The sequence below is a fragment of the Rhinoderma darwinii genome, chromosome 1 (assembly GCF_050947455.1).
Source record: "Rhinoderma darwinii isolate aRhiDar2 chromosome 1, aRhiDar2.hap1, whole genome shotgun sequence".
In the NCBI taxonomy this organism is placed as follows: domain Eukaryota; kingdom Metazoa; phylum Chordata; class Amphibia; order Anura; family Rhinodermatidae; genus Rhinoderma; species Rhinoderma darwinii.
Window position 1 is genome coordinate 644,190,701 of NC_134687.1, and position 12,239 is coordinate 644,202,939.

Here is a 12,239-nt window from a genome sequence, read left to right on the forward strand (position 1 = left end):
AGTCTAGATACACAACATCCACAGCCTTGCCCAGGTCCAGTCTAGATACACTACACCTACAGCTTTACCCAGGTCCAGTCTAGATACAGCACATCCTTAGCCTTACCCAGGTCGAGTCTAGATACACCACATCCACAGCCCTACCCAGGTCCAGTCTAGATACACTATACCCACAGCTCTACCCAGGTACAGTCTAGAGACACAACATCCACAGCATTACACAGGTCCAGGCTAGATACACCACCTCCACAGCCTTACCCAGGTCCAGTCTAGATACACAACATCCACAGCCTTATCCTGGTCCAGTCTAGATACACTACATCCACAGCCTTACCCAGGTTCAGTCTAGATACACAACATCCACAGCCTTACCCAGGTCCAGTCTAGATACACAACATCCACAGCCTTGCCCAGGTCCAGTCTAGATACACTACACCTACAGCTTTACCCAGGTACAGTCTAGATACACAACATCCACAGCTTTACCCAGGTCCAGTGTATATACACAACATCCACAGCCTTATCCAGGTCCAGTCTAGATACACAACATCCATAGACTTGCCCAGTTCCAGTCTAGATACAGCACATCCACAGCATTACCCAGGTCCAGTCTAGATACAGCACATCCACAGCATTACCCAGGTCCAGGCTAGATACACCACCTCCACAGCCTTACCCAGGTCCAGTCTAGATACACAACATCCACAGCCTTATCCTGGTCCAGTCTAGATAAACTAAATCCACAGCCTTACCCAGGTTCAGTCTAGATACACAACATCCATAGACTTGCCCAGTTCCAGTCTAGATACAGCACATCCACAGCCTTACCCATGTCCAGTCTAAATACACTACAATCACCGCCTTACCCAGGTCAAGTCTAGATACACCACATCCACAGCCCTACCCAGGTCCAGTCTAGATACACCACATCCACAGCCTTACCCAGGTCCAGTCTAGATACACAACATCCACAGCCTTACCCAAGTCCAGTCTAGATACAGCACATCCACAGCATTACCCAGGTCCAGTCTGGATACACTACATGCTCAGCCTTGCCCAGGTCCAGTCCGGATACACAACATCCGCAGCTTTACCCAGGTACAGTCTAGATACACCACATCCACAGCCATACCCAGGTCGAGTCTAAATACACTGCAATCACAGCCTAACCAGGTCGAGTCTAGATACACCACATCCACAGCCTTACCCAGGTCCAGTCTAGATACACAACATCCACAGCCTTACCCAGGTCCAGTCTAGATACAGCACATCCACAGCATTACCCAGCTCCAGTCTAGATACAGCACATCCACAGCATTACCCAGCTCCAGTCTAGATACAGCACATCCACATCATTACCCAGGTCCAGGCTAGATACACCACCTCCACAGCCTTACCCAGGTCCAGCCTAGATACACAACATCCACAGCCTTATCCTGGTCCAGTCTAGATACACTACATCCACAGCCTTACCCAGGTTCAGTCTAGATACACAACATCCATAGACTTGCCCAGTTCCAGTCTAGATACAGCACATCCACAGCCTTACCCATGTCCAGTCTAAATACACTACAATCACCGCCTTACCCAGGTCGAGTCTAGATACACCACATCCACAGCCCTACCCAGGTCCAGTCTAGATACACCACATCCACAGCCTTACCCAGGTCCAGTCTAGATACACCACATCCACAGCCTTACCCAGGTCCAGTCTAGATACACAACATCCACAGCCTTACCCAAGTCCAGTCTAGATACAGCACATCCACAGCATTACCCAGGTCCAGTCTGGATACACTACATGCTCAGCCTTGCCCAGGTCCAGTCTGGATACACTACATCCGCAGCTTTACCCAGGTACAGTCTAGATACACCACATCCACAGCCATACCCAGGTCGAGTCTAAATACACTGCAATCACCGCCTAACCAGGTCGAGTCTAGATGCACCACATCCACAGCCTTACCCAGGTCCAGTCTAGATACAGCACATTCACAGCATTACCCAGCTCCAGTCTAGATACAGCACATCCACAGCATTACCCAGCTCCAGTCTAGATACAGCACATCCACAGCATTACCCAGCTCCAGTCTAGATACAGCACATCCACATCATTACCCAGGTCCAGGCTAGATACACCACCTCCACAGCCTTACCCAGGTCCAGTCTAGATACACAACATCCAGAGCCTTATCTTGGTCCAGTCTAGATACACTACATCCACAACCTTACCCAGGTTCAGTCTAGATACACTACATCCACAGCCTTACCCATCTCCAGTCTAGATACAGCACATCCACAGCATTACCCAGATCCAGTCTGGATACACAACATCCACAGCCTTACCCTGGTCCAGTCTAGATAGACTACATCCACAGCCTTACCCAGGTTCAGTCTAGATACAGCACATCCACAGCCTTACCCATGTCCAGTCTAGATATAGCACATCCACAGCATTACCCAGATCCAGTCTAGATACACAACATCCGCAGTTTTACCCAGGTCCAGTCTAGATACACCACATCCACAGCCTTACCCAGGTCCAGTCTAAATACACTACAATCACCGCCTTACCCAGGTCGAGTCTAGATACACCACATCCACAGCCCTACCCAGGTCCAGTCTAGATACACCACATCCACAGCCTTACCCAGGTCCAGTCTAGATACACAACATCCACAGCCTTACCCAAGTCCAGTCTAGATAAAGCACATCCACAGCATTACCCAGGTCCAGTCTGGATACACTACATACTCAGCGTTGCCCAGGTCCAGTCTGGATACACAACATCCGCAGCTTTACCCAGGTACAGTCTAGATACACCACATCCACAGCCATACCCAGGTCGAGTCTAAATACACTGCAATCACAGCCTAACCAGGTCGAGTCTAGATACACCACATCCACAGCCTTACCCAGGTCCAGTCTAGATACACAACATCCACAGCCTTACCCAGGTCCAGTCTAGATACAGCACATCCACAGCATTACCCAGCTCCAGTCTAGATACAGCACATCCACAGCATTACCCAGCTCCAGTCTAGATACAGCACATCCACATCATTACCCAGGTCCAGGCTAGATACACCACCTCCACAGCCTTACCCAGGTCCAGCCTAGATACACAACATCCACAGCCTTATCCTGGTCCAGTCTAGATACACTACATCCACAGCCTTACCCAGGTTCAGTCTAGATACACAACATCCATAGACTTGCCCAGTTCCAGTCTAGATACAGCACATCCACAGCCTTACCCATGTCCAGTCTAAATACATCACAATCACCGCCATACCCAGGTCCAGTCTAAATACACTGCAATCACCGCCTAACCAGGTCGTGTCTAGATACACCACATCCACAGCCTTACCCAGGTCCAGTCTAGATACACCACATCCACAGCCCTACCCAGGTCCAGTCTAGATACACCACATCCACAGCCTTACCCAGGTCCAGTCTAGATACACAACATCCACAGCCTTACCCAAGTCCAGTCTAGATACAGCACATCCACAGCATTACCCAGGTCCAGTCTGGATACACTACATGCTCAGCCTTGCCCAGGTCCAGTCCGGATACACAACATCCGCAGCTTTACCCAGGTACAGTCTAGATACACCACATCCACAGCCATACCCAGGTCGAGTCTAAATACACTGCAATCACCGCCTAACCAGGTCGAGTCTAGATACACCACATCCACAGCCTTACCCAGGTCCAGTCTAGATACACTACATCCACAGCCTTACCCAGGTCCAGTCTAGATACACAACATCCACAGCCTTACCCAGGTCCAGTCTAGATACAGCACATCCACAGCATTACCCAGCTCCAGTCTAGATACAGCACATCCACAGCATTACCCAGGTCTAAGCTAGATACACCACCTCCACAGCCTTACCCAGGTCCAGTCTAGATACACAACATCCACAGCCTTACCCAGGTCCAGTCTAGATACACAATATCCACAGCTTTACCCAGGTCCAGTCTAGATACACAACATCCACAGACTTACCCAGGTCCAGTCTAGATACACAACATCCACAGCCTTGCCCAGGTCCAGTCTAGATATAGCACATCCACATCTTTACCCAGGTCCAGTCTAGATACAGCACATCCACAGCATTACCCAGGTCCAGGCTAGATACACCACCTCCACAGCCTTACCCAGGTCCAGTCTAGATACACAACATCCACAGCCTTATCCTGGTCCAGTCTAGATACACTACATCCACAACCTTACCCAGGTTCAGTCTAGATACACTACATCCACAGCCTTACCCATCTCCAGTCTAGATACAGCACATCCACAGCATTACCCAGGTCCAGGCTAGATACACCACCTCCACAGCCTTACCCAGGTCCAGTCTAGATACACAACATCCACAGCCTTATCCTGGTCCAGTCTAGATACACTACATCCACAACCTTACCCAGGTTCAGTCTAGATACACTACATCCACAGCCTTACCCATCTCCAGTCTAGATACAGCACATCCACAGCATTACCCAGATCCAGTCTAGATACACAACATCCACAGCCTTATCCTGGTCCAGTCTAGATACACTACATCCACAACCTTACCCAGGTTCAGTCTAGATACACTACATCCACAGCCTTACCCATGTCCAGTCTAGATATAGCACATCTACAGCATTACCCAGATCCAGTCTGGATACACTACATACAAAGCCTTGCCCAGGTCCAGTCCAGATACACAACATCCGCAGCTTTACCCAGGTCCAGTCTAGATACACCACATCCACAGCCTTACCCAGGTCCAGTCTAAATACACTACAATCACCGCCTTACCCAGGTCGAGTCTAGATACACCACATCCACAGCCTTACCCAGGTCCAGTCTAGATACACAACATCCACAACCTTACCCAGGTCCAGTCTAGATACAGCACATCCACAGCATTACCCAGGTCTAGGCTAGATACACCACCTCCACAGCCTTACCCAGGTCCAGTCTAGATACACAACATCCACTGCCTTACCCAGGTCCAGTCTAGATACACTACATGCACATCCTTACCCAGGTACAGTCTAAATACACTACAATCACCGCCTTACCTAGGTCCAGTATTGATACACCATAGTCTGGCCCAGTCTGAAACTTCCCTCCGTATAAAAGCCAAGGATAGAATCTCCCATTGATTCCAATGGGGTTTTAGAGGTGGAAAACGCCTCAAGATAGGGCAAGTCGCTTCTTTTTCCCGCGAGCAGTTTTTTTTTGCTTGCGAGAAAAAAATGCCTCCACCTCCCATTGAAATCAATAGGAGGCAATTTCGGCCGTTTTTTTGTTGCGGTTTCCGTGGCAAAAAAACTGTCAACAGGGCCTTATCCTTCTTTTACACAATTTTTTTTTTCTTTAGAATTATTTTATGCCTCCAAACGATCTTATTGCTTTAGTATTGTAAATGTTTTCTTTGTATCATTTATTGCCCCCCCCCCCTTAGAGTTTCATTTAACCACATTGGTACCTCCTGTTTGTAACTCGTTCCACCTACAGTATATGAAATGGGCTATTTTAAGTGCATTATTTATTCATTTCAGCGTAACATATATATATATAAATATATATATATATATATATATATATATATATATATATATACACATTGTACTTTTTATCTGTTTGAGTTGATTTAATGTGTTTTATATATTTAATTAGTTCCTCTGCACTGCTGGCCACTCCCAATTATGGGAGGAGTAACACCTGCAGGAAGCTGTTTTGGCGCCTTTTTCCTCTTTACAGTGAATGTATTATCTATATTTTTATTACCTAAATAAAATCAGATAGTGAAACATTCTTTTTCTGATAATCTATTTATTCTATTATCTGTACATGATTATGGAGGCAGCCATCTTGCCTGAATTGCCGTTAACAGCATTTAGAGATACGCTTTACAGCAGCCACATGAACCGTAGGAAACTGTGAACTGAAGAGAACCCATTGACTTCTATGGGAGCAATTTCTAGGCATAATCGGTGACCTGTGCAGAGGTCATTGTACAGAAAGGGATAGGAGGGGAGCTGTGTCCATTCCCAATTGTCAATGGTGGATCATGTGTTCTTTATGTATTGGTGTTACCTGCCAGTTTAATCCTGCCTGTGATGATAATGAGATGACTGCTGAGAAGTGATCTCTACAGGACAGGAAGGATCAGTCTATTTTGGATGGTGGATCCCATGTTATCTCTATATAGGTGGTACCGGTCCGTATAATACTACCTGTGATGATAATGAGATGTATGCTTTTACGTGATCTCTACAGAACAGAAAGGATCACTCTAATATGAATGGTGGATCCTGGTGGACACCTACACATCCCATTCTAAATCTATAGGTATTAAAATGGAGTTGATCCCCATTTTGTAGATAAAACAGCTTCCACTCCCGTGGGAAGGTTTTCTAAAAAATTTTGAATTATGTCTGTGGGAATTTTTGCCCATTCATATGGAAGATCTGAGGACAAACACTGATGTTAGCGGAGAGGGCCTGGCTCACAATCACTGTTCTAATTCATTCCAAAGGTGTTCAACGGGGTTAAATTCAGGGATCTGTCTGGATCAGTCAAATTCTTCCACACTGGGGCACAGTCATGCTGGAACAGATAAGGGACTACCCCCAAACGTTACAGCTAAGTTAGAAACTTACAGTTGTCCAAAATTTCTTGGTATGCTGAATTTATACGATTTCCATTCTCTGGAACGAAGGGGCCTAGGCCAACCCCACAGCATTATCCCTCATCTACCAAACCTTACATTTGGCACAATGCATTTAGGCAGGTAACATTCTCCTGGCATTCACCAACCCATACAGTTAGAGAAGTGTGATTTGTCACTCCACAAAGCACATATCCAGAGTCCAGGGGCAGTAAACCACTTTATACAATGCTTGACATTGTGCTTGGTGATTGAAAAGGCAAAACCAAGAAGAGTAAGCCATAAGGTTTTGCAAATCAAGGAAGTAGCAGGTGTTGATAAGATTTGCAAATGATCAAATTGTCAAGCACCTAGCTCCAATCTGTGGCATGTGGAAGGGGGCATAAAAGCCAGATTGAAAGCAAAGTTTTTTAGCCACATGAAACAAAAATAAAATCAAGTGGTGTGGCATGATTGTGCGATACCTCCTGATCATCGAAGTGCCAGTTATCGCCATTTGTCACAAACTGAGAGGGACAGAAACCTTGAACTGAGAGACCTTGGTTTATTCGTCTGGCAGATCGATATGTGCCTAGGCAGAGATGCCATCACTGTTCAACATTCCGTTTCCCGGAGGTTGGGAGAACAATAAATGGGAATGACAGCAAGGGGTGTGTGGATTATGATTATGGAATATGGTTTGTACTCTGTGTGAGTTCTCTGAGTTTCAAAATTGTATTTCTATGTAAAACATATTCCACATATAGAACATCAAAATGGCTTTTCCCCTGTGTGGTTTCTCTGATGAGCCCTAAGTTTGGCTTTAGCAGTAAAACATTTCTCACATTCTAAACATGAATATGGCTTCTCTCCTGTGTGACTTCTCTCATGTACAACAAGATTTGACTTTTGTGTAAAACACTTCCCACATTCTGAACATAAATATGGCTTCTCTAATGCGTGACTTTTCTCATGTTTAGCTAAACTTGATTTTTGTTTAAAACATTTCCCACATTCTGAACATGAATATGGCTCCTCTTCTGTGTGACATCTCTCATGTCTTACAAGACTTGATTTTTGTGTAAAACATTTCTCACATTCTGAACATGAATATGGCTTCTCTCCTGTGTGACTTCTCTCATGAGCAGCAAGATGTAATTTTTGTGTAAAACATTTCTCACATTCTGAACATGAATACGGCTTTTCTTCTGTGTGACTTTTCTCATGTGTAATAAGACTTGATTTATGTGTAAAACATTTCCCACATTCTGAACATGAATATGGTTTCTCTCCTGTGTGTATTCTCTCATGCGCAACACAACTTGATATATCTCTAAAACATTTCCCACATTCTGAACAGGAATGTGGCTTCTCTCCTGTGTGAAATATTGTAATAAAATAACACACACAACACTGGTTAACGATTTTATTAAAAATAAAAAAGGTGCCGCGTCCATTACGGACGTAACTGGAGCTAGTTTTCCATGGAGTCCATGGAAAACGGCTCCATTTACGTCTGAAGAAGTGACATGACACTTCTTTGGCGCGGGCGTCTATTTACGCGCCGTCTTTTGAAAGCGACGCGTAAATATACGCCTCGTGTCAACAGACAAACGTCAGCCAATTGCTTTCAATGGGCAGATGTTTGCCAACGCTTTCAAGCCGTAATTTCAGACGTATTTCGGGGGTTAATACGCCCGAATTACGTCCGTAAATAGGCCGTGTGAACACATACAGGAATAAAAAGAATGTCATCTGGGGTCCTGTATCTAAGCCTACATTGTGTTAGGCTTAGATACAGGCTCCATGTGTGACACTGTTAGACCCTGTATCTAAGCCTAACAATGTAGTCTTAGACACAGGACCCCAGAAGATCAAATCCAGTTCAGGACCGCGCTATTTTGAGCCTTCAGGACCAGACACCGTATATACATTTTTAGCACGCGTTAGTTAAATGGCTCTAACTTTTTTATTTGTTGGGCTAACGACGTGATTTTTGCGTTTTTTATCGTTTTTATACACACCTTTTTTGCCATTTTAGAATTTTTATTCATAAAGTTTGAAAATAATAGTAAAAAAATAAGCTTTTTTACGTTTCAGCTATTTTTTTTTGGTAATAACATAGTTTTACCCTAAAATAGACCTTTTATTTGTGTCTGCCGTAAATTTTTATATATTACATGTCTATATTAAGCTATGTTCACACGGGGTATTTTGCAGGAGGAATATCTGCCTCAAAATTCCGTTTGGAAGTTTGAGGCAGATTTTCCTCTCCCTGCACGCCGATTTTCGCTGTGTTTTTCGCCCGCGGCCATTGAGTGCCGCGGGCATAAAACAGAGCGAAATACGCTTTCTCTGCCTCCCATTGATGTCAATGGGAGGTCAGAGGCGGAAACGCCCGAAGATAGGGCATGTCGCTTCTTTTTCCCGCGAGGCAGTTTTACTGCTCGCGGGAAAAAGACGCCGACGCCTCCCATTGAAATCAATGGGAGGCATTTTCGGGCCGTTTTTGCCGAGTTTTGCGACTCGGTTTCCGTGTCAAAAAACTCTGCAAAATACCCCGTGTGAACATAGCCTTAGGGTAATTGGGTCAGCGCTAGCGTTACAACAATGATTGGCGGGGGGAACGGTATTTTTTTTGGGTGGGTATTTTATGTGTATTTATTATTACATTTTTTTTGTACTTTACTATTTTTTTATTACTATTGTCTGTCCCTCAAAGGTCAAAAAAGACCTTTGGGGAATTTTATATATTTTTTTTCTTTCTTTTACACCATCTTTTCCACTGTAACTGGGGCTGCACAGTTACAGGGGAAATCAGCCCTCTCATAGTGACGATTGTCACTAAGGGCGGGTTCACACGTGGCGGAATTTCACTTAAATTCCGCTGCGGACACTCCGCAGCGTTAATCCGCAGCGGAGCCGTTTCTCCATTGACTTTCACTTTAATTTAGCAGTGTTCGTTTAGACGATGCGTACAATTCCGCTGCGGAGCATAGGCTGCGGAGCGGAATGTGGTGTCCGCAGCATGCTCTGTCTGTTGCGGAGCAGTGGCGGACTCATGGCGGAATTTCTCCATTGACTTCAATGGAGAGTCAAAATTCCGCAATGAAGTCCGCAGATCTTATGTGTGCTGCGGAGCGTATTGGTTTTACTACCATGACATTTCTTCATTCTGGCTGGACCTATGTATTTCTAGGTCTACAGCCAGACTGAAGAAGTCAATGGGGCTCCCGTAATGACGGGAGCGTTGCTAGGAGACGTCTGTAAATAGTCACTGTCCAGGGTGCTGAAAGAGTTAAGCGATCGGCAGTAACTGTTTCTGCACCCGGGACAGTGACTACCGATCTCAATATCCATGTATCTGTAAAAAAACATATAAGTTCATACTTACCGAGAACTCCCTGCGTCTGTCTCCAGTCCGGCCTCCCAGGATGACGTTTCAGTGTAAGTGACGGCTGCAGCCAATCACAGGCCAAGCACAGGCTGCAGCGGTCACATGGACTGGCGCGTCATCCAGGGAGGTCGGGCTGGATGCCGAAAGAGGGACGCGTCACCAAGACAACGGCCGGTAAGTATGAAATTCTTTTACTTTCACTAGGGAAAGTGCTGTCCCTTCTCTCTATCCTGCACTGATAGGGAGAAGGGAAGCACTTTTCCCGCAGTCCGCAGCAGCTAGTCCGCATCAATTTTCTGCACATTTTGTGCAGATCCGCAGCAGAATCTGCGACGCAGATTCTGTGCGGCATTGATGCGGACAGTTGCGGAGGAAATCCGCCACGTGTGGTCATGCCCTAATAGGGCTGTGCTGGGTCTAGTTAGACCCAGCAACAGTCTGCCACTAACGGCCCTCGGAGATCATGTGACCAGTCACATGATCACCGGGAGGAATAGAGACAGCACCGCTGCTGCTGTCTCTATTCCTATACACAGCACGCATTGAGCGCTGTGTACAAGTGATCAGAGAAGACAGAATCAGCGAAAGCTGCTTCTATCCTCTCCTCAGGGTCCCCGGCAGTCACTGACAGCCGGAGACCCGACATTCAGCTGCCCGATCACGTGGGCAGAAAGTTAAAACCCGAGCCGTAAAAAGTCTATGGCTCGGGTTTTAAGGACCCGTCCCTGACCGCTGGCCGTAAAAACACAGCCAGCGGTCGGGAACCAGTTGTTAAACAGTGTACTATTATAGGCTCTGCTCTGGGACTCGCCTGACATCGGAGCAGAGCATATAATAGCGTAGTGCGGCTCCTCCTTGGGCCTGCTCGGTCCTACGGCGCAACGGTGTCCCGCGGGCCGCAGATAACAGCCTCAAGGGCTGCATGCGACCCGTGTGCTGCATCGTGTTGTGTAATCCCCTATCAAAGCCTACTATGTGTAGGCTTTGATAGGGGAAGAACTAAAGGTACAGTGCCACTGTACCTCTCTAGTCCGCAGGTGCCGTCCCTCTTCACTTTTTTTCACTGTGAACACGCATAGGCGCGCTCACAGTGAAAAGCTGCATAGGCTGGGCGGGCGGGCACCCGCAGAAACGTCACGTCTCCAGTGACGTGTCGTATCCCATCCGAGGTCTCGCTGGGGCGAGACCATGTGATCGGGATACGACACGACAGTGGAGGAGGAAGAAAACGTGACGTCAAAAGACATGTGATCAGAAGAAAAGAGCTGCCAGAACGGAGAACAGAAGCAAGATTGCACAGGTAAGTATATTATTCAATAGTTAATGTGTGCATTGTGTGTTTAAATTTAAAATAAAAATATATCTCGGACAACCCCTTTAAATATTGTTCTAGAGATTGATTAGTCCTCTCAGTTTGGCCATTAGTTTCAGGATGGAAGGCAGAGGAGAAGGACAGATCAATCTCCAACTTTTTACAGAAGGCTCTCCAAAACAATGAAACAAATTGTACCCCTCTGTCCGAAACAATATTGACAGGGACCCCATGGAGACGCAGGATGTGTTTGACAAACAAGGTAGCTAACGTCTTGGCATTGGGTAGTTTCTTTAGGGGCACAAAGTGGCACATCTTACTGAAGCGGTCTACTACAACCCACACCACCGACTTGCCTTGAGATGGAGGCAAATCGGTGATAAAATCCATGGAGTATTGGGTCCAAGGTCTCTGGGGAATGGGCAAAGAACGTAGTAAGCCCGCTGGTCGGGACCTGGGAGTCTTGGACCTAGCACAAACCTCACAAGCGGCGACGTAAGCCTTAGCGTCTTTAGGCAACCCAGGCCACCAATAGTTTCTGGCAATGAGGTGTTTGGTACCCAGGACGCCTGGATGACCAGATAGTGCGGAGTCATGATCTCCCTAAGTACCCTTAGCAGGAATTGCAGGGGAACAAACAGCTTGTCCTCAGGAAGGTTCCCGGGAGCTGAACCTTGATCGGCCGCAATTTCAGAGACTAAATCAGAATCAATAGAAGAAATGATTATACCAGGAGGCAAAATACAAGCAGGATCTTCCTCTGAAGGAGGGCTGGCCATGAAGCTACGCGACAGAGCATCGGCCTTAATATTTTTAGACCCAGCCCTATAGGTAACCAAAAAGTTGAATCTGGTAAAAAATAGCGCCCATCGAGCTT

At 46.4% G+C, this 12,239-nt stretch overlaps 1 protein-coding gene across 1 annotated transcript in view; it reads right to left on the minus strand.

Moving 5' to 3' along the window:
- Nucleotides 1–7,424: 7,424 nt before the first annotated feature.
- Nucleotides 7,425–12,239, minus strand: part of LOC142657594 (uncharacterized) — a 137,193-nt gene continuing 132,378 nt past the window's right edge. Inside the window, exon 8 of the mRNA XM_075832778.1 lies at nucleotides 7,425–8,043. Within this exon, the coding sequence (XP_075688893.1) occupies nucleotides 7,425–8,043 (619 nt within the window). The remainder of the gene's footprint in view (nucleotides 8,044–12,239) is intronic.